This window comes from Oncorhynchus mykiss, chromosome 9 (genome assembly GCF_057628025.1).
Source record: "Oncorhynchus mykiss isolate SJ-2025 chromosome 9, ASM5762802v1, whole genome shotgun sequence".
In the NCBI taxonomy this organism is placed as follows: Eukaryota; Metazoa; Chordata; class Actinopteri; order Salmoniformes; family Salmonidae; genus Oncorhynchus; species Oncorhynchus mykiss.
The window spans coordinates 31,536,878-31,561,312 of record NC_143030.1 but is presented as its reverse complement, the minus strand read 5'-3'; the positions used below and the strand labels follow the sequence as shown (position 1 = coordinate 31,561,312).

Genomic DNA, 24,435 nt, shown 5'->3' with positions numbered 1-24,435 from the left:
GTCCTCCTAGAGCTCCTCCCACCAGCCTCCTCTGGTGTGTGTGCATGCCTTCATGCGTGTGTGTGCGAGTGGATGTGTGTGTGTGCTAAGACAGCATTACTCTAAGTGCATGGCATCGGAGCAGACCTGTGACTATAATTGACTGTGCATAATGGAACAACCTCACGACGTAATTCTTTCTGAGTGAAACTTTTACACAAGAAACGCCAGGCAGACGGAAAAACAACTTAAGTGGCCCCGCTGTCTCGGAGCGGGGGCATTTACGTCCTTATGATTTATATTCACTCACAGTCCTAGACTTTTCCAACATGTAGGCTTGTTTTTCCTCAGTTCGCCTCCAGACTACATTTATTGTCCTTCGTTTAGCGTTAGGCGACGGTCGTGGCGTGGGTCTTTGTAACCTTGCTGCGTATGTCTCGTCTCTTGTCTTTCGCTTTTCGACAGCTCCCAGCTCATGCTTCAATTCGCCAGAGGCGTGGGGTCTCTTTTACGCGTCGCCCTATGTGCGTCCATGGTGATGTAAATACAATTTTAATAAACACGTCACAGTAAACATCGCCAGTGGCTCCCAGGAACACAGCTGTTCGCGGAGTGAAGCCAATCTTTCGTGGGAGTCGGTGTCTGTGTCAGACCCTGGGAGGGAGAGATTCCTCTAAAAACATCTGTATTGAGCCAAAAATACAAACCGTTGTGCAGCATCACCTCTGACCTCTAACCTTTTAGAGTGGACTATCCTGATTTGTCCAAACCCTGTGATGACTGGAGTCTGTATGGAGGAAGCTTAGGGCTTCCCTGCTGGTCAGTTTCCTTGTTAAACTCTAGAGACAGCATGCTTCTCTCTCCTTCTTTCTCTCTCCCGTTCTCTCTCTCTCTCTCTCTCTCGGTCCACCAACTGTCTCTTCTCTGTTTGTCACCCATATTTACAAGGTTATTAAACACAAAAGGCATATCCTTCCCTACTAACTATGGGCCTATCCCTCTGTTCTTAACTAACCACAGTGCTTCATCAGAGGGCATCAGCACTCTGCACATGTTGTTCTAGTTCTGCCTAAGACTGGACTCGGGGGAGAATTCTTTGCATTGTTCTATTTACAGGCGAAGTATCCCTGCAGTCCCGTTATCTGTGACGTCAGGACGGTGGATAGGAGAGGCTTCCGTCACAGTAGATTACTGTACCTGATGCCGGGGATGAGTTTGTTGTTTGCTCTGACGATAGATGGCTTCTTCTTCACAGCTTTTTGGCCCGTTCTGGTCTGTTGCTCATTCTGCCCTGAAAAGCTAACAATCTGGTTTTGTTGGTCTGGTTGTGGAAATGTCTCTGGGGCATTTCTTTTGGATTTGTGCGTCCCTTGCTGGTGGTTTTGGTGCGGGTGTCTGTCGGTATCTTGATTGGTGTGGAGTGCTCTTTTATCTTCTGAAAGGGCTGAGTATGTTGATGGACAAAGTGTGTCGATGTAACTGAGCAAGTATTATAATAATTTGGTGGGTGCTTATATTTGTCCTGTGTTTCACACGCATGTGTGATTTGGACACGTGTTGTTTTTTCCCCACCCTGAGACACTCTCGGAGAGTGGGGTCACAGCCAGGGTCTGCCATTATCAGTGGCGACCGTGCAGCAATTAGGGTTAAGTGCCTTGCTCAAGGGCACATAGGCAGATTTTTCACCTTGTCGGCTCAGGGATTCAAACTAGCAACCTTTCAGGATATTGGCCCAGCACTCTAAATGTTAGGCTACCTGTGGCCAACACTGACTGTGTGTCTCTTGACAGATGGGGTGTTTCTGACTAGAGAATTTTGATTGGTCAAATTGAAGAGATAATGGTCAACATTTAATAACATTCCATCAGACTGCAGTCTTTGTCTTGCACTCTGCTCTCAAGTGGTGACACACCAGAATTGCCTGTTAACGGTGTCTTTTGCAATAAGATCTCATGGTTTGACAGCTTCTGACTTGAGTATTCCCAACCTGGTCTCAGAGCATATTGTATTATTCTGTATGTAAATCCAAGATACTCCATTTAGTATGATATGTTATGTTTCGTATGGTATGTATTCATTTGTGGATGTGCATCATCCATTTAGTATGATATATTACTCATTTCAATTCGTAGGATATATTACGAATGACAATTCAGATAACATGTTACAATTTGCAATTTGTATGATATGTTACGCATTTGTTGTAGCTAACGTTGGCTAGGTGGCTAATTGTAGCTAGACTAGGGGATAAGGTTAAGGTTAGGGGTTAGGTTAAAGGGTTTAACATTGAGTTAAGTTTAGGCATTCATTTCAATTGGTAAGTTAAGTGTTAAGGTTTGGTTTTTGAAGTAGTCAACTAGGTGGGACTTCCTATGGGTTAAGGAAGGATCACGTTATTCCATCCAGGTCAGGGTTCCCCAAATGGTGGTTTAATTTGTAATCTGAGCAAACTAATTAGAAATGTCATTTTTGTTTGTATTATTTATAACTTTCATTGTTGGACATAAAAGACTGTAAAAAAAAAACACCAGGAAATCAGCTCCAAGTGATTTTTCTGTTCCCACATAATATAAAGACACGTGGTAGAAGAAGTAGTAGTCTAAGAAGAAAATTGACTACTTCAAAATGGAGACGGCCTCAATGGAGCTGCCCGTGCGCTCACAGACGCCACAGCGGGACAAATACAACGCTGCGATCTCTATACATTCCCATGCTACATTCACAGCCTCAACCCACCTTTCAAATCCAAGATACACAAACGCGCTGGTGTGTCGCCTCTGTTTTCTAAATACGGATTTGCTCAAAAGAAAAGCACTAGAAGGGTCCCATCCGTTTTATTAATTAGCGAAGTCAGCGGCTTCATTTGGATTAGGCCTGCAGGCCCTGCTTGGAAGTTATTACTTCATAATGCGATCATGTAAGCAACAGCCCATATGCTTCTCATCACAGGGGAATGGCATTCGTCCAGAGGGGAAAAGAGAAGGCAAAGTTGAAAAATGCATATCTGATCTACAGTATGTCCCTCGGGAGACTGTTACATGTCTCACACACACACACACACATATACACGCGCACGCTCACACGCACACCCTCCCTTTCTCTCTGCTAATGGAGGGAGACCTCAGTGACGTGGTGGCGGCTGATATTTTTTTTTGGGGGGGGGGGGGGGGGGGGGGGGGGGGTTGAGGTTTCATGAGTCACTTTTTCCCTCAGGGGGTAGCAGAGCAGTGCCAAGTTCCCATTGTGTCCGTCCGTCCCAAATATCAATTTCGGGACATGAGTTAAAAATAGCCAAGAAACGAGACGAGTAGAAGTGGCATGGCCAAACAAGAGAAGAGGATGTAGATGTAGAAAAGGCCACTGCTGCTTAGTTTAGGTTGTATATGTAAGGTAGCATGGAATGGGGGCAAACGTTTCACACCCTCACACCTAAGGGGCTGGGGAGGTTTGACAGGGGGCCCCAGAAAAGAGGAAAAACATGACTCCAAGCTTTCAGGCTCTAAAAAAGTACTTCAGATTTGACTCGAGGGTAACGTGATCGAGTGCTACTGAAGTATAGCTCAAACACTTACACTGACCAGGCCATGTGTTTCCTATGAGGTTCTGAGCTACGATAGCGTGTCGCTGACGCTTGCCCTGTCAGACTGAAACTAAATCTAGGACACGTTTCCGCTCCCCCGAGGTGAGTGTCGCTCTCGCACGCCTCTGCATTTATGCGAGGAAATTGAATTCAATAAATCTCTCTCGAGTGTGTGAGATTAAACAAAAAGGATGAAGGAGGAAGATGGAATATTTGATACCTAAATATGGCCATATCCATCTCTAGCACTCTCCTGAGTCATGCGCTCCGTTTCGTCCCCTGTCCTGGGCTAAGACGTGTGTGGGATGGAGGTTGCTGCTGGGAAGACGGGTCATTATGTGTCTGCGTCTGGTCTACGAGATCAGTGATTCCCAACTCCAGTCCTCCAGTACCCCCCAACAGTACACATTTGTATTGTATCCCCAGACAAGCACACCTGCGGGGGTACTGGAGGACCGAAGTTGGGAATCACTGTATTAAATGTATTTAATACCACTGTGTTAAATGACATGACAGGGGGGGGGAGGGTCCAAAGATTTTTAGGGCAATGATGGCTTCCTAAAGTGATATTTGATTTCAACCTGAATTTAAGCCAAGCAAAATGTTATACACGGAAACTCACCTGTGGAGAAATATTATTTGATATAAACATTAGAGGGCAAAATTGGTAACATAAATGTATTGCTGCTCAACACCGTAGGTAGGCTACTATATTTTGAAAGAAACCTTGTTTAGATGAACGTGTCTCACCCTGGCCAAGAGGGGCTGTGACTAAACTCAATTCGGTACCATAGATCCGACTGCACCACTCTAAGTTTACACCAAGAGCATAGGGAGCTCTAAATAGCATTTGTACCATAGGCTACACAGGTTATTTTAGTTAGGGATTGAGTGGAATAACATGGAAGGAGTGTCAGAGGCAGGTCACTCTTCGGTATGTTTGATTTCCCTCCAATTGTCAGTATCCATAAATTAACCAGTTAGCGGTGCACGAAAATGGAGGGAGGATGTAAAACAAAGCCAGTTACACAATCAAATGAGACAAACAAAAAAATGGTTTCCGTGCAGGTGGAGGGAAAGCATGACGGCTAACTAACTCCGGGCATCGTCTATCAAATCATACTTCTCTTAACAAAACCGAGGCATTCAAAAAAGAGCTCTGCCACAGCTTCAGTCAAACGTAGCGTCCCTCTACCCAGCATCTTATCCCCTGGGCGGCCGCACCTCAGACAAGGAAAACAACGGTCATAAAAACAGGGTGGCAATCACATTTCTCAATTTGTCACGGTGTTAACAAGCACTCAACTAGGAGCACATACAGTGGGGAGAACAAGTATTTGATACACTGCCGATTTTGCAGGTTTTCCTACTTACAAAGCATGTAGAGGTCTGTAATTTTTATCATAGGTACACTTCAACTGTGAGAGACGGAATCTAAAACAAACATCCAGAAAATCACATTGTATGATTTTTAAGTAATTCATTTGCATTTTATTGCATGACATATAATATTTGATCACAGACCAACCAGTAAGAATTCCCCACTGTATGTTAAAGCATGCACAGTAATCAAGGGCATTCATCACGCCTGTGACAAGTGGACGAATCCCTAAAACCAAAGCATTACAAACTGAACAATGTTTACCAGCCTCTCTCTAGAACCAAACATTAACCATGGGTTTATTAACAATGTGGCAGCATCATTAATATCTATTAGAAAGAGCCGAGCCGAACCACCCAGGGGATGCTGGTGCTCTCTCTCTTTCCTTCTCTCTCCCTCTCTGTATCACCCTGTGTCTCAATTCAATTTCAATTTAAGGGGCTTTATTGGCATGGGAAACATATGTTTACATTGCCAAGGCAAGTGAAATAAACAATTTAAAAAATGAGCAGGAAACATTACACACAAATTTCCAAAAGAATAAAGGCATTTCAAATGTCATCATGTCATTATGTCTCTCTCTCTCCCCGTCCTCTGTATATCGCTCTCTCTCACTCTCTCTGTCTCACCCCTTCTTTCTCGCTCGCTCACTCTCTCTTTCTCTCTCATCTCCCTCTTCCCTGTCTCTCTGCCTCCCTCTTTGTCTCTCTGTCTCCCTCTTTGTCTCTTCTGCACAATCTCCCTCTCTACCTTTTCTGTATGTGTTTGTGCCTGCTAGACGACTGTGCCAACCAAGCATCCTGGGCATCTGGCTATACCCAGACAGACCTCCCTGGGCGCTGATGGATGCCCAAGAGCCTGCTCATCTCCAACACTCAGCCTGGCAGGCTGGCGCCTAATGCCACACATTCATCACCCACCACTGCCAGCCCCCAGAGCAACAGAGCTCTCTAGCCCCACAGCTCCACACACAGCTCAGACACAGCAGTGGGCTAATTCATTTAGGGTGTAGCTGGATCTGCCTGCCTGCTGCTTGCTGCCACTGCACCAGACACCAAGGCCTCTCTGTTGGAATTAATGGAGTTTTCATTTAATACATTTTTTTTTATCATCTAATAGAATGTGTCAAAATGGGAGGAATGAGGTGTGGGGGAATGAGTGTGATGGGTTGTTCTGCCTCACACACTGTGCTGGGAGAATTTCAGGAAGTGGCAGTTTACCCTCACAATAGTATTGTTGGAGCCATATTGAAAATGGTCATGTTGATGAAAATAACGTTGTGGAAACACATTATTTGAAAAAAAAATTATGAACACCACTTGGTTCAAATATAAACATTTCTCCCTCTCTGTCATCACACGTGGCTGTTTCTCTTCCTACATCAAAATAAGAAACTGTTTTCCAGTTCAGCAAAGTTGACGTCAATTTGTCTTGTTGTTGCGTTACCTATCGACAGCGTTGATGTGATTTTGTCTTGTTGTTGTGCATGGAACTCCAACTAATGACAGTGTGTATCTCAGTAAAAACACCCCAGCATTAGGTCACTGATTACTTATGGAAAGCTCTGTCAAAGGTGGCTTTTACCGACTGAAGTTCAGAACCACTCGCAGGGAATTAACAGGTTATTAGTCTGTTTAGACACTTATTACCTGATAACACTGTAATCTGGCAGTGCCTTGGGATAGGGTGACAGGAGAATGGGATAGGAACATATTATTATTATTACTACCTCAGTGAACAACAGAGAGTTCTAGCAATATGTTCCCAGAACTATTGTAACTCAAAGTGGAAATTGATATTAGTTTGTGTGTTATTATTCCCCATAATCTTGAGTTACTTGAAGTATTTGAAGAATTGACATGGTTTATCGGGAGTGGTTGACTGTGGTCCTTGATGGCCGTGGCAGGTATCTACTGGTTGTAATCCAAGTCTTTAATCAGTGACTTGCTGATTAAGGCAAGTGATGGCTCTCGATGACATCAACTGGCATCAATTACCTACCAGGGAGAAAAGCTCATCAGTTGCACACTCGTTAAGCCCCACCGGATCCCCACAGTGGCATTTAGAAGAGCAATTAGGAGAGCCCCGTCCCCATAAACCACATTAAGTTAGATAATCCAAGGACTTCTATCAAAGTAGGACAGGGCATGACAAACCTGTAGCCCTGTGCTATGTTGACTAGAGAGTGACATTTACACTAGTGTAGGGAGTCGGGAGTGCATGCGTGCATACTTGCATGTTAAGGACAGGTTAGACCAAGATTAACGTTGGCCGTGCACAGTAGATCCTCTGCTGGGTGTCAACAGAGATACTGTATGTAATGATGAGATGGTCTTGTCTCCGCCTAAACAATGGGAGTCGTCAGCTTATCGGTCTGATTGTCGGTCTGCTTATTGCTGTATCCACCCGTGGACAGATTTTGACAGAGGTTGACCCTCTCGTCTACACATTGTTTGCAGGGCCTTTCCTATAACGTCATCATCCAATCCCTGTAGTATCTGCCCCAGAGGTCTGTAACTAGCAGCAGATATACCCATCCGTTGTTCGCCATCTGTGGCTCCATGCCTATATGAGAAATACACAACGATGACAAACGGGGGCATCATCGTGTTGCTGATACGCCTCCAGGAGGCTCTTCCTGAACCAACAAGGGGAAGGCAGGAAATACTCAAAACCGCCACCTCTCGCCCCCAGTTGCCAAGCAACAACAATCCTCCCACGATATCTGAAATTGTATAAGGAGCCTCGTCGTTACCAAATATGGATCATTAAAAGACCATTTAGGGTCTGATGTGTTTAGGCTTTTTTTCACATCTGGTATTCCAAAACGGAGAATATTATTACAAACAATAAGGAGTAAACATTGCGTTTGAACTTAGGATGTACTTAAAAGTTAGAGCACTCTTTTGTAAACGTGATAGAAATATTTGCAGTACTTATAGATAGGATATTCTTTTAATATGATAACGATATTATCACACGATGAATGGAGGTGTTTTGAAAACGTAAAAACAAACTTACTGCAGGTGAAATCCATTGAACCTACTCTAGTTTAGAGCCTGCCTGTTTTTCATTAACCTAAGCTGAACTGACTATCTGTGAGCTGCTGGCGTTTTAGGAATGTACACGTGTTCCTCTCGGGATAGGCGTATCTTTACTTATAGTCTTATGTCCATAAGCAATGACACCATCCCTCTCTCTCTGTGTGTGTGTGTGTACGGTGGGACTTTGGTGTACAATCCTTTCCCAAGGTTTGTAAACACCTTTCAAGAAAGTGAGGGGCGTGGGACATAATTGTTGCACACACAGCACCAGGGGTGGAAAAAGTACTCAATTGTCATACTTGAATAAAAGTACAAAGTAAATGCTACAACATCAACTTCTTTATTAAGCAAACCAGACGGCACAATTTGTACTTCATTTGTATTTATTTACGGACAGCCCGGGACACACTCCAACACTCAGACATTATTTACAAACACAGCATTTGTGTTTAGTGAGTCCGCCAGATCAGAGGCAGTCGGGATGACGACATGTTATAATGATAGGTGTGTGAATTGGACCATATTGCTGTCTCGCCTGCACATTCGAAATGTAACAAGTACTTTAGGTTGTCGGGGGAAAATGTACGGGAGTAAAAAGTACATATTGTCTTTAGGAATATAGTGAAGTAAATGTAGAAGTTGTCAGAAATAGAAATAGTAAAGTACAGATAGTAAAGTACAAATAGTAAAGTACTCTAAAAAAAAAAACGCCTTCAGAAAATATTCACTCTCCATGACTTTCTCCGCGTTTTGTTGTGTTACAGTCTGAATTTAAAATGGATTTACATGTACATGTTGTGTTGCGGGCCTACACACAATACCCCATCACTTCAAAGTGAAATTATGCTTTTTGAAATGTGCACAAATCAATACAAATAAATCACCTGAAATGTCTTTCGTCAATAAGCATTCGTCCACTTTGTTATGGCAAGAGCCTAAATAAGTTCAGGCGTACAAATGTCCTTAATAAGTTGGATGGACTCACTCTGTGTGCAATAATAGTGTTTAACATTGTTTTTGTAGGACTACCTCATCTCTGTACCCCACACATACAATTATCTGTAAAGTCCCTCGGTCGAGCAGTGAATTTCAAACACAGATTCAACCACAAAGACCAGGGAGGTTTTCCAATGCCTCCCAGAGGGACACCTATTGGTAAAAAAAAGCAGAGTGAATATCCCGTTGAGCATGGTGAAGTTATTGATTAGACATTGGATGGTGTATCAATACACCCAGTCACTAAAATGATACAGGCGCCCTTCCAAAACTCAGTTGCCGGAGAAGAAGGAAACGGCTCAGGGATTTCACCATGAGGTGACTTTAAAACAGTTACCAATGGCTGTGATGGGAGAAAACTGAGGATGGATAAACAACATTGTAGTTATTCCACAATACTAACCTAAATGACAGAGTGAAAAGAAGGAAGCCAAAAACAGAATAAATATATTCCAAAACGTGCATACTGTTTGCAAAAAGGCACTTAAGTAAAACTGCTGAAAATGTGGCAAAGAAAATAACTTTATGTCCTGAATACAACGCGTTATGTTTCGGGCAAATCCAACACAACATATCAAGCACGGTGGTGGCTGCATCATGTTATGGGTATGTTTCTCATCGACAAAGACTAGGGAGTTTTTTGGGGGATAAAAATAAACAAAAATAAACAGAATAGAGCTAAGCACAGGCAAAATCCTGGAGGAAAACCTTGTTCTGTCTGCCTGCAACAGACACTGGGAGACCAATTCACCTTTCAGCGTGACAAGAACCTAAAACACAAGGCCAAATATACACTGGAGTTGTTTACCAAGATGACATTGAATGTTCCTGAGTGGCCTAATTACAGTTTTGACTTAAAGTGGCTTGAAAATCTATGGCAAGACTTGCAAATGGCTGTCTAGCAATGATCAACAACCAACTTGACAGAGCTTGAATAATTTTTAAAAGAATCATGTGCAAATATTGTACAATCCAGTTGTGCAAAGCTCTTAGAGACTTACACATAAAGATATACAGCTGTAATCGCTGTCAAAGGTGATTTTGACTCAGGGGTGTGAATACTTATGTAAATTAGATATTTCTCTATTTCATTTTCAATACATTTGTAAATATTTCTAAAAACATGTTTTCACTTTGTCATTATGGGGTATTGTGTGTAGGTGGGTGAGACAAAAAAAATGTGTAATCCGTTTTGAATTCAGGCTGTAACACAAGACATGTGCAATAAGGGGTATGAATACTTTCTGGAGGCACAGTAAGTGGTACTTCAAAGTATTTATACTTAGTTGCTTTACACCACTGCACAGCACCGTGAGATGGATGGTAAACACAGAAATTCTGCCTCCGATTGTTGGGAAGAAGACCTTGGTTGTATTCATTAGTGCACCTGTTGCAAAACATTTCACAACAGAAAATAAGAAAAGTGCTTGTTTCAATCTGCTATCTTCTGTTTGATGCCTAGTGAATTTGACCCTCAATGCTAACTCACTGTTTCTTAACAGAAGAGCAACATGTGACTCGAACAAAGCTTGGTGATAAAGAGGCTTCTGAGATTAGGAAATCGTTATGCCTAACAAACCGGTCGATCTAGCCTAGCATACATCTCAAATGACCCTATTCCCTAAAATATGGTGCACTACTTTTGTCCAGAGCCAGAACCACATACTAGAAAGACATACAGTATGGCCCTACTACTTTTGGCCAGAGCGCTGTACGTCTGCCTAGTATGTGGCACTGGCCAACATTAATGAACTGTACGATTTGAGACAGGATTGATTTGCAGATAATAAGTGTGTGAATCAGGTTACTACCATAGAGCCTCAAAGAGCAATCTGGTCTCAGGGCAATTCCTAGGATTTGGTATGTAAACGCTCTTACAGTGCCTTGCGAAAGTATTCGGCCCCCTTGAACTTTGCGACCTTTTGCCACATTTCAGGCTTCAAACATAAAGATATAAAACTGTATTTTTTTGTGAAGAATCAACAACAAGTGGGACACAATCATGAAGTGGAACGACATTTATTTACTTTTTTAACAAATCAAAAACTGAAAAATTTGGCGTGCAAAATTATTCAGCCCCTTTACTTTCAGTGCAGCAAACTCTCTCCAGAAGTTCAGTGAGGATCTCTGAATGATACAATGTTGACCTAAATGACTAATGATGATAAATACAATCCACCTGTGTGTAATCAAGTCTCCGTGTAAATGCACCTGCACTGTGATTTGGATTTGGATACAAAAAAAATTCCCAAGCTTTAAACATCCCAAGGAGCACTGTGCAAGCGATAATATTGAAATGGAAGGAGTATCAGACCACTGCAAATCTACCAAGACCTGGCCGTCCCTCTAAACTTTCAGCTCATACAAGGAGAAGACTGATCAGAGATGCAGCCAAGAGGCCCATGATCACTCTGGATGAACTGCAGAGATCTACAGCTGAGGTGGGAGACTCTGTCCATAGGACAACAATCAGTCGTATATTGCACAAATCTGGCCTTTATGGAAGAGTGGCAAGAAGAAAGCCATTTCTTAAAGATATCCATAAAAAGTGTCGTTTAAAGTTTGCCACAAGCCACCTGGGAGACACACCAAACATGTGGAAGAAGGTGCTCTGGTCAGATGAAACCAAAATTTAACTTTTTGGCAACAATGCAAAACGTTATGTTTGGCGTAAAAGCAACACAGCTGAACACACCATCCCCACTGTCAAACATGGTGGTGGCAGCATTATGGTTTGGGCCTGCTTTTCTTCAGCAGGGACAGGGAAGATGGTTAAAATTGATGGGAAGATGGATGGAGCCAAATACAGGACCATTCTGGAAGAAAACCTGATGGAGTCTGCAAAAGACCTGAGACTGGGACGGAGATTTGTCTTCCAACAAGACAATGATCCAAAACATAAAGAAAAATCTACAATGGAATGGTTCAAAAATAAACATATCCAGGTGTTAGAATGGCCAAGTAAAAGTCCAGACCTGAATCCAATCGAGAATCTGTGGAAAGAACTGAAAACTGCTGTTCCCAAATGCTCTCCATCCAACCTCACTGAGCTCGAGCTGTTTTGCAAGGAGGAATGGGAAAAAATGTCAGTCTCTCGATGTGCAAAACTGATAGAGACATACCCCAAGCGACTTACAGCTGTAATCGCAGCAAAAGGTGGCGCTACAAAGTATTAACTTAAGGGGGCTGAATAATTTTGCACGCCCAATTTTTCAGTTTTTGATTTGTTAAAAAAGTTTGAAATATCCAATAAATTTCGTTCCACTTCATGATTGTGTCCCACTTGTTGATTCTTCACAAAAAAATACAGTTTTATATCTTTATGTTTGAAGCCTGAAATGTGGCAAAAGGTCGCAAAGTTCAAGGGGGCTGAATACTTTCGCAAGGCACTGTACCTCCATTTAGTATGCTATAGAAGTTAGGTTACATTATGAATGGAATAGTGGTTGTACAGTATCGAATTAAAGGAAATATAGTATTATACATATTACCCAGTTGTACAATAGCATAGGAATTGGATGGTATAACTTATCATGCCCCTTGGAGGACATATAGTATTATACGTCTTTCTCGGATACCATGTTCCTTATTGCGTTGTAAAAAAATATATTGAGAATTACGGTGAGAATTTACGTTGGTGGTTACGAGAACTAACGGAAAATGTTAGGATAGTTTACGTAAATGGTTAGGATGACTTTTAAACGACAGAGGTTGGCAGAATGTACATAGCAGGTTAGTTGAATTGGGTTAAGGTTAACATCAGGGTTAGGGGAAGTTCTCACCGACACGACTCTTTGTATTGTTAGACGGTCCACTGTACAAGTCCAATCTCCCTACTTTCGTTTCTGTCTGAAGAAACGAGTTCATTAATATGTATAATTTGTCTTGGAGGTGCTCAGTAATACATTGAGTATGGACTCACGCATAGGTTGCCCTTCTGGTGAGCAATGTGTTGTGAGGCGCTGTGTGTAATAACTTTACCCCCGGGCCATGCAAAGATAATGTTTGGTTATCTAACTCAGCGATTCTCAACTGGTTCAGACTGGAGTGGGTCGCGAGTGTCTTATAAGAAAAAAATAATACAAAAAATACATGTATTTATATATATATATATTTATTTATTTTCAATGAAAAACACTCCATTCTGAACTTAAACGACTAAAAGCACTTCACCTCGGAACTGTTTAACTTCAATTAAAGTATTTTCAAAATAGAGTTATTAGTAGCGCTATTTCGCGGATTTGTTTGATTTTGTGGTCTAAAACCAGTGAGTTTAACGTTCTTCATCAAGCACGTGGGCAAAATACAATTATTAACAAGGAGAATGTGGGACTGTTGTTCCTTGTCGTATAATTGGTAGATTTACTATCCGTATAGTTTTCCAGATTGCATTTTGGGAACAATAAAAAAATACGATATAAATATTGGGGAACCTGATCAATTTGGGTTCCGAGGTAAAAAAAATAAGTTGAGAACTACTGATCCAATTTAATTAGTGAGTTTCCGCTCAGATTTTTTCCACAGTGTTGCTTTCGCACCAAGCAAGCACCTTTTCCACACACATGCACACGCTCATGCTTGAACGCACTCACATGCACATGCGCACACACTGTATATGCACACACACATGCATGCAAGCGTGCGCGCGCACACACACACACACACACATACATTAAATAAATGTTTAGGGGTAGGTTAACAACAGATCAGACCATTCTGATATGTTATTCCTTTTTTCTTTCTGTCTGGGAAATTGTATAGGCTGGAGGCAGATTCATGACCATTACCATAAGATCAGTATTTTTTTGCCTGAAAAGTGAGTTTGAAAACATTCATCATTGTATGTATGTGTATGCCTGTGTGCGTGTGTGTGTCTGTGTGTGTACGTGTGTGTGTGTGTATGTATGTGTGTGTGTGTGTGTGTGTGTGTACATGTGTGTACATGTGTGTACATGTGTGTGTTTGTGCGTGCACACATGCATGTGTGTGTGTGAGTGTGCTCGTGTAATGTGTCCAATGAGTAGTGTGAGTGATTTGGAGATCATGCATCAAGAGGCTCTGTAATCAATCAACACATTCACTAATCAACACAGACAAGGACAGAGATTACTTTCCATGACATTCACACTAAGATTAGTGGTCCCTGAGCCATATATATATATATATATATATATATAGCATACAAAGCTTTGGAAGCTATCCTTCATGTTGGCACTAATTGCTCCATGACAATGACATTCTAATTTGCATTCTGTCTTGGAACATGTTGGAGCCAAGATGACATTCTAATTTGCATTCTGCCTTGGAACATGTTGGAGCCAAGATGGCGCCCGTTAAATTTTTTAAGCTCCAACTGGGTTCCCTGGCTTGTCCACTATGGCTGTCTGTGAACTCTAATAGCCCATTCCTCCTCAACAGAACCTAGGTCGCAAAGACGACTGATGGGACACTCGGGTCCACTTCTTTTTCCATTATGCTTCACCGAGTCCCCACGAGTCACACAAATCCATCCATTATGTTGACACATGTCCCCATAAACCACTTTAGATTGTATTAACCAAGGAACCGTCCTATCAAAACAGGAACGGGAATAAATGTATTTCTTCTCATGGGGATCATCTAACAAAATGCAGAGTTCAGACAGAGGTAACTATGATGCTGTATTTGATGCAGTATTACAGCATGATGCAGTATTACAGCATGATGCAGTTTAATGCAGTATGATGTAGTATGTGCAGTTCCCATCCTGACAGACACCTAGTTAAGTTTGCTGATGACACTGCCTTGATCAGCCTGTTGCACGATGACGAGGAACACCATGGCCCGGTCCTAAATGACTTTTTAGAGGGGTGTGATGGATCACACTTGGTCCTCAATACCAACAAGACCAAAGAGATGTGCATAGGCTTTAGGAAGCAAACAACACCTACCTCTGCAACATCTATCAGAGGTCAGAACATAGAGGAATACAAATATCTGGGTGTCCTCTTGGACAATAAACTTCGGTTGAGTAAATTAACAGACCTGATCTACAAAAAGAGTCAACAGAGACTGTACTTTCTCAAAAACCTGGTATCGTTTAATGTTGACTGTACTATACAGACTCTGTTTTACAAATCTTTTATTGAGAGTATTTTAACTTTTTGTATTGTTTGTTGGTTTGGCAATGCCACTGTCAGTCAGAAAATATGCTGAGAATACAATTTCTGTATTTTTTATTATTTTTGAAGCAAGTCATATTTTTTCATTTCACTTCACCAATTTGGACTATTTTGTGTATGTCTATTATATAAAATTCAAATAAAAATCTATTTAAAATACAGGTTGTAATGCAACAAAATAGGAAAAACGCCAAGGGGGATGAATACTTTTGCAAGGCACTGTATGATGCAGTATTACAGTATGCAGTATTACAGTGTGATGCAGTATATGATGCAGTGTTACAGTATGATGCAGTATATGATGCAGTATTACAGCATGATGCAGTATATGAGGCAGTATTACAGTAAGATGCAATATTACAGTATAATGATGCAGTATATGATGCAGGTATTACAGTATGATGCAGTATATGAGGCAGTATTACAGTAAGATGCAGTATTACAGTATAATGATGCAGTATTACAGTATGATTCAGTATTACAGTATAATGCAGTATTACAGTGTGTGCAGTATTACAGTATGATGAAGTATTACAGTGTGATGCAGTATATGAGGCAGTATTACAGTAAGATGCAGTATTACAGTATAATGATGCAGTATTACAGTATGATGCAGTATTACAGTGTGATGCAGTATTACAGTAAGATGCAGGATTACAGTATAATGATGCAGTATTACAGTATGATGCAGTATATGAGGCAGTATTACAGTAAGATGCTGTATTACAGTATAATGATGCAGTATTACAGTATGATACAGTATTACAATAAGATGTAGTATTACAGTATAATGATGCAGTATTACAGTATGATGCAGTATTACAGTAAGATGCAGTATTACAGTGTGATGCAGTATATGATGCAGTATTATAGTGCGATGCAGTATGTGAGGCAGTATTACAGTGCGATGCAGTATACGAGGCAGTATTACAGTAAGGTGCAGTATTACAGTATAACAATGCAGTATTTCAGTGTGATGCAGAATGAGACGTAGATATGTGGAATTATTACTCTATCTACCAAAAGATGCAGATACTGTAGATCCCAGATGGGTAGGTCCACTGTGAGTTTAGATCTCTCCTTTAGAATGATGGAAACTTTAATATATCAGGCTGGTAATTGGGATGTCTGACAAGCACCCTTTGATGTTGAGATGGATGAACATACATGGGAAACAGAGCGCATTGAGTGCATTCCCAGACATGGTCTGTTTCAAAGCCAAATTCCTCTGGTTTACAGATAATAGGGAAAGGCAATTGTTAGTGTACATACTATATTTATGGTGGAAGGGAAGGCATAGAAATACACGTAATTGATGCAGAAATACATGTTTGATGTCATTAAAATAGCATGTGCTGTATAGGCATAGGCATATTCTCTCAGGCGAGGCTGTCAGAACTGTAGCTGGACTGGTTATTCCAACGTTACAGGATAACTAAAACTGCTCAAAATGTCACGAATGAGTAACATGATATCCCTTCATCCTGATTGAGTAGTTCATTAAATGTTTTTAAACCACCTGTTTGCTGCTGGAGTTTCTCTCACCAAACCCATTAGGGGGTATTCAAGGTAACATCAGTACTGTTGCAGCTAAAACACAGGGAACATTGGCAATGTACAGCTTATTCAAGTGATCTTGTTTCTTCAGTTTCAGTTTAATTTCCAGTTTCTTGTCAGTGACTGACTACGTGTGTTAAAAAAGCATCTGCTGCGTATGATGATGATGATGATGATGATGATGATGATCGCAAAAACTTGAATCAGTTTTGAGCAGCGGGTGCTACACATTAGCAGTGGATGGCTTCCCTCGTTACGGTGTAAAACGCCTGTAACCTTGCAGTACAGCTCTATACACAGTAAAGGCAATCCATTACTGCCGACTGCCTGCATCTACTACACATGTGTGATATTACTTTGACGCTGGGAAAGGGTTGGGGAAGCCCTGTGCCAGATGACTCAAACATAAATGTGAAAATGTAAATGCAGTCGGTTTCACTCGTAAGCGTCAGTCATTCTGAAGCGCCGTGACAACACTGCAATGGGAGAAGTGCTACGTGCAGAGATGGGGGGGGGGGGGGGGAAGATACGTGAAAATGTGTCTTGTTACAATAACAAGATACTCTAAAGACCAATGTATCAAGCTAAAATGCAAGATACTAATGCAAGTGCACACCTTCACCACGACAACATTTTCAGTAACGGTAACAAAAAACATTGACTGTGATATGTGGTTGATAATCTATCGTAGTTGAATGCACTGACTATAAGTACCTCTGGATAAATGACCAAATGTAAATCCCCCCTTTCACCTCACACTGCTGTCTGATGGCACTATGGTGTGGTGAGTGTCTGCTAAATTACCCAAATGTAAATGTAAAAATGAACAATTGCAAAGCACACTGTGTCACACCCTGATCTGTTTCACCTGTCTTTGTGATTGTCTCCACCCCCCTCCAGGTGTCACCCATCTTCCCTATTACCCTCAGTGTATTTATACCTGTGTTCTCTCTTTGTCTGTTGCCAGTTCGTTTTCTTTGTCAGGTCAACCAGCGTTTTTGTGTCTCAGCTCCTGCTTTTCCCAGTCTCTCTTTTTCTCACCCTCCTGGTTTTGACCCTTGCCTGTCTTGACTTGGAGCCGCCTGCCTGACCACTCTGACTGCTCCTGAGCCTGTTTGCCGACCTGTACCTTTGCCCCACCTCTGGATATTTGACTGCCTACCCTGACCCTGAGTCTGCCTGCCATCTGGTGCCATTGCCCCACCTCTGGTTTACTGACCCCTGCCTTGACCTGTCTATTGCCTGCCCCTGTTGGAGTTAATTTGACGTTGTCTGCATCTGGGTCTTACCTTCACACCTGATACACTGGGTGTTATTATTGGCCTCGTTTCTGGGCGGAGCTCATTAGAATAATACCCAATGTGCTTTGCAAGTGTTAATTTTCATATGTACATTTTAGTCTTTTAGCAAACACTCTTATCAGTGCCATCAGTCTTATGATACCACTGCAGGGTGAAAGGGGACACACATTTTGAAACACTAGAAAAAATTATATTAAAAAGTATTTTGTATTTTGAAAATACAAATTACACGTCTAAGTATTTTTTTAACCAAGTACATTGGATCGTAGTTCAGGCCAGTGTAACACAAATTACAAAATACTTAAAGGTATTTCAAATGTAATTCAATACGTATTTCAAATACAAGTAGCAGAAATCTCTGGCTACATGTTATTACAGCTGCAGGTGCACTGACAAATCCAGCACATTGAGTTTTTCTGCTTAGAATCGGCATAATCTGCATAATACTCATCAAGTGTGTTTATGTGTGTGACGCTTAAAGGCCATGTATTCAAATGAATCTTGTCAAATGCCTCTCGCTCATAATTTTGCCCCCAGGGAGGTGTTGCAGCGATTATAAAATCACTCAAGAAAAACTTGCTCTGTCAGAAAGACGATGAAAGGTTCACTGGCCCCTATGGCTTCTCCCTGGTTTGTTTGTCGAAGCAGGACACACACACAGGCATGCTCACACACTTGCATGCACTCACAACCATCCACCTATTCATTCACTCACATGTAAACACACACACACACACACACACACACACACACACACACACACACACACACACACACGAATGCACACAGGCGTCAAGCTCGCAAGCACAAACACACACACACCTCAAACTGATCAGACAATAGTGGTAATAGAATGACCATAATAACTATTTTTCAATTCAAACTCTTTGGAAAATGAGGGTCAACTTCCTTCTCCCTGGTTCTTTGTGGAAAACGAGATCCATTTTAGCCCCTCTAATGTCAACAAAACGATGGTTGTTGCTACGTACGGCTATATTTCCGGTCCCCTTTTGTACATTTGAACACTAGTAGGACCAATATACCTTTATCAGGGCTCTAAAGCAATACTAGTTGTGCCCCCTCCACCCCATGGATTTAAAATGCCCCCTTTAAGCAGGTCATCCTCAAGCCGGTCCTGATGTCAAGGCTCAGGAGAGGAAGAAGAGGACAGAAACGAACCATGACTGATATTGCTCTGCAAATGGAAATGTGCTCTTTCTGAGTGAGTGGGCTTCCAGCGGCTCAGGAAATGACTTTCTTTTGTCTGGAACAACTTAGTGATCCCCCAGCCTTCCACTGTAAACACACGGTTCCATGCAATAGAGGACAGTTGTATAACATCGGGAACCGGGTTCTCTGAGAACATTGAAACAGAACAGGCCCCTAAGCTGCTTCGGACAGACAGACAGAGGTAGTAGGTCATCTCGTTCAGTTAGGAGTTCGTCCCAGAGACCAACCCTCCCCCGGGACTGTGAACTTAAACCTATTTTTCTCTCGTCCAATTTGATTTACCAGTGACCGTGTGCTCCGGGCTGACGTTCTACAGAGACGGTTCTGTGTTTTGTCAAATATGGAGAGGAAGCATGGAAAGTAGCCATTACAGCCCAGACCCATGCTTCTTCGCTACTCTGCCTGCCTGCACATATTTCAGCACACAAACTGGCCTGCTTAGAGAGAGGTGTTCTAATCTAAGCTATTCTATGGGGCATTTCGAAGCAGATACTTCTCACATTGTTCATCTTGTGTTAGTAGAGTATGTCAGAGGGGTAGACCTGATATGTACTGTACCTGCGATATCTGAAGGGCCATGAAATTGCACAGGACAAAACATCACACTTAGCTTACATTGAGTACATGATAAGTACTCCTAATATACGAAGGATAAGAATAACGGTGTGAGTGCTCTACGGCACACATTAAAGCCGTTCTCCAGACAACACAGTTAGTCTGATCATCTCTGTGTTCTTTTCCTACCGTCTGTCTGTACCAATAATGACAAAGCACCAGTAACAGCAGAATAATCACCCATAATAACATCTTTATAGTGCAGTGAGTGAACACGGAGTTACATTGAGTCTCCATTTAGAACAAGAGAATATAGGCCTTCTACCCCATGGTCTTTTCCCATTATGAGCCACAGCCATAAAGTAGCGTCCCTCCATGTTTCAGAATAACTCATGTTTACTTAATGGCTCCACTGGAAAAGCCTGCAGGGCAAAGTCCACCGGAGAGGAGCTAAGAATGGGTCGAGATGAGGTAGAGAGATCCCACAGGCTCTGTGTGTGTCTGTGTGTGTGTGTTTGTGTATGTGTGTGTGTGTGCACTCGAGTGAGTGTGTGTGAGAGAGAGGGAGGGGGGAGTAGTGCATAGTGTGTGTATAATCTGTGTATGTATTAGATTGTGCTGGTGCAAGCTACTGCCCACTGTGGTTAAGAAGTAGGATTGTTTCCCTATGATAGCAGTGTGTGTGTGGTGCACTGCACTCAGCATGGCTTCCATGATAGGAATGTACAGTATATGGAAAGTTTTACTGCAGCGGGGTTATCTCTCAGAGTACAACTGAAGGCCACGTTTACAATAGGGAGCTGGCTGTTTAAGCTAGAGCGGAGAATTATATGGTGGAGAGGGGAGTGTTGTTTGACTTGTGAGTGAAGGCCGAGTCATCACACCCAACCTCTCTCTGTCTGCTGAGTGACTACACCTGGACAGTGTTCCTGTGAAGGACATACACGCACTTGCGAGCGTGTACACACACACAAGCACGCACGCACGCACACACACAACCAATACACTTCCAGAATGACTCCTATGCTTTCAAGGTCCCCAGACTGGTCTCATAGACATCGTAAACGTAAATCCAGGACACTCAAATTAGTATGAAATGTTACATGAGACAAAAGGAGAGTGGTTGGACTGAGTTCCTTAAAAGCCCCACAGTTTGGGAACCACTGCCCTAGCCTAGCTAACGTTAGCGTTAGCCACCTAGCCACCCCTAGCTAACATTAGCCACAACAAATTGGAATTCGTAACATATCATACATTCTGCAAATTAGAAACATATTGTACATTTTGCAACTTCGCAACATGTTTTACGTTTTGCAAATTTGTTACATTGTATGAATTGCAATTTGTAACGTATCATACGAATTGTCATTTGTAACATGTCATATGCAATGGATGATGGGCATCCACAAATGAATACATACCATACGAAATGTAACGTATTATACTAAATGCTCTGGGACCACTTTGCAGCAGAATGACAGACAGGGAGATTTAGAGAGAGACCTGACAAGTCTAGACCAGCTCGGTTTTGAAACACACACTGCTGGAACATCTGGAAGAGAGCCTGGGGTGGCCCTGTGTGTGTGTGTGTGTGTGTGTGTGTGTGTGTGTGTGTGTGTGTGTGTGTGTGTGTGTGTGTGTGTGTGTGTGTGTGTGTGTGTGTGTGTGTGTGTGTGTGTGTGTGTGTGTGCACGTGTGCGTATGTGTGTGTATGCATGCGTGCGCGTGTGTGTATGTACGTGTGTCCTGGGCATATATGTGTTAATTTTGGGGAAGGGTCCCACTATCAGATCCCCCTATCAGATAGACTGGATGCCTAATGTTCTGGGCTGTCCAGATTCTCTAGTAGGAGGCCAGGGAGCTCCCATATGCCTGGGGAGCGGGTCCTGTGCTCCCAGGGGTAAAAGAGATGCCATCTGCTGGGTAAGGTAACACCACAGTATCAGCATGGTCCCACTGGCTGGACACCAGAGAGACAGAGGATCTAAAGGGCCTGCGACAATGAATAGTATATATTGGAGGCCATTACTATTTGTCAATTCAGTGTGGGCCTCGGAAATGGTCTGGGGAGTTCAATGGAGCATGTTCAGTGATTGATTGTATTGAGACGGCACACTCGGTGGTTCGTATTCATAAAGCATCTTAGAGTAGGAGTGCTGATCTAGGAACAATTTGGCTTTTTAGGTAATAATGCATTGTATTATATGGATGGGAGGGGACCTGATCTTAGATCAGCATTCCCAATCTGGGATATTTATTTTATTAATAAGGGCTAGCAACTTTAAATACAGATTTTTGTTGTTGTTGAGGAGAACCAGTGGGTCATCCCTCCTTGCAAAAGGCTTCCTTGTAGTTGCTATTGATTGTTTTGCCCTTGTATCAGCATTCACCAACACCCACTCAAATATATGAGGCAAGTAAGGTCATTTGAGTGTAAGGAAGGAGCCATAGCTCATGCTGTATGTTAAATAGTTCCATGTATTCATGAGAATATGCACATGGTGAAAATGTCAATCTATTTGGTTGACAGTTAGCCTTAAAATATGTTCAGCTGACTTATCGAGGGCACATTTGAACCATCTTCGATTAATTAACTTAGTTCACTGATGTGAAAATCTCTGCCATCCTGGATATGTACACATATTATTGTAGGTTGTGCCCTTTGATGTAAACCCATATCTACTTTTCTGTCAAATAAACATACAAACAAATCACAAGATAACATCGCTTTTCCATTTTGGAATTTAGAATCCGTTATTGGAGGGAGGGGGGGCATGTTGCTGAGGCGATGTTGCTGCGCAAAGGCAATGAGACTCTTGCAGAAGTCTACCCACAGTCGCTCACAATGTAGGAAGCGCTCGCTTGAAAACAGATTACCACCACACACACTGCTTGCCAGTGACTGATATTATTTGCTTCCATCTTCGGAGTGTTGATGGTAATCTGATTAATTTGAGGAATTTTGGCTCTGAGCATGGAGGGCTGCTATCTCCCCGAATACGAAAGGATGGAAGCGTGGCTTGACGACCACTTGGAGTTCGCTCACTCCTACTTTGTCAGGAAGGCTACAAGGTAAGCGCGGGGTGAGATTTAAGTCGTAACTGATTAATTGCATTTCCGAAACAGGGATAGCTCATTTTCTGATACATTCTCGCTGTCTATTATATTTGAATCAATCTGAGCGATAATTAATGTGTTCCTGAGTTGAAACAACCTGAGTTGTTTCAACGTAAAACTACATGCTACTAACGTTACTGACTTGTATTATTGCCCCGGACCATCGGCACTACAGTCAGTAACCATTCACCAAAATAGCAAGAGAATTGAGAGCATAAGTGTAATCATTAACCTTTATTCGAGCGATTCCATTCCACGCTGTTCCAAAAAGCGCAGTGAATTAAAAGTTAAACACGTTTGGTTGTGTTACCACACAACTTCTGGAATAGATGCTATTGACATTATTAGTTGTTTTGGTTTTATTCTAACATAAAGGTGTTATGGCATGTTTTGACATATCGCAGTGGCTCGTGTGCAGTTTGTGTTACTGTTTAGATAAGACATTATAGGCTGGATACATTTGCCTAGATTGCAATCAGAACCTAAAATGACAATTAGTTCATGTTTAGACATACAGTCAGTAAACAGTCATTATTTACAGTATTTTATCTCACAGCAGCACACTATAAATTCCTGGGTGAGGTGCCAGTTGTAGCAAGCCAGCAGCCTTACTGTCATTAAGGGCATATTCTGTCCATATAGTGAGGCTGGCACCTTGGCATCACAACTATCAGTCCTAGTTTCGTTTCGAGTTTCAAGTTTTATGGTCACTTGCACAAGTACAGTGAAATGCCTTCCTTGAAACCTCCAAACCCAACGGTGCAGTGATCAATATCAATGTGGCACAACAACAAAAATAATACACGGAAGAACAAAAACACAATAAATAAACATACGAAATAAGAAGAACACGAGAAAGTACGAAGCTTTATACGGTGTCAGTTCCAATACCGTACAATGCGCGGGGATACTGGAGTGGAAGAGGTAGATATGTTTAGAGGTAAGGTGACTAGGCATCAGGATATATGACAAACAGAGTAGCAGCAGCATAAATGACGATTGTATGTGAGTGTGTGTAGAGTCAGTATACATGTTTGTGCAGGTTATGTGTGTGTTGGAGTGTCAGTGTGCGTGAGTGTGTAGAGTCCAGTGAGTGTGCATAGAGACAGAGCAACAACAACAAAAAGGAGTACAAGGGTCAACTCGGATAGTTTGTGTAGTCATTCTTTTAGCTATTTAGAAGTCTTATGGTTTGGGGGATAGAAGCTGTTCAGGAGCCTATTGGCACCTGTACCACCTGCCGTGCGGAAAGCAGAGAGAACAGTCTATGGCTTGCGTGGCTGGAGTCTTCAACGGTTTTCCGGGTCTCCATTTCACACCGCCTGATAAAAAGGTCCTGGAAAGCAGGGAGCTCGGCCCCAGTGATGTACTGGGCTGTCCGTACCACCTTCTGTAGAGCCATCTGATCGAGGGCGGTGCCGTTGCCATACCAAGTAGTGATGCAACCGGTCAAGATGCTCTCAATGGTGCAGCTGTAGAACTTTCTGAGGATTTGAGGGCCCATGCCAAACTTTTTCAACCTCCTCAGGGGGAA

General features: G+C 42.2%; 1 protein-coding gene across 4 annotated transcripts in view; it reads left to right on the top strand.

The window, feature by feature from the left end:
• The window catches only part of LOC110531873 (cGMP-specific 3',5'-cyclic phosphodiesterase), a 97,772-nt gene that overhangs the window by 801 nt on the left and 72,536 nt on the right, over nucleotides 1-24,435 (top strand). For 2 of the 4 annotated variants that reach the window (XM_090184045.1, XM_036987764.2), the window contains exon 1: nucleotides 22,578-22,856. The exons of the other annotated variants lie outside the window; for them this stretch is intronic. In XM_090184045.1, the coding sequence (XP_090040171.1) occupies nucleotides 22,759-22,856 (98 nt within the window). In that variant the 5' untranslated portion in view covers nucleotides 22,578-22,758. Of the gene's footprint in view, nucleotides 1-22,577; nucleotides 22,857-24,435 lie in introns of those variants that run through there. 4 annotated transcript variants of the gene reach the window in all.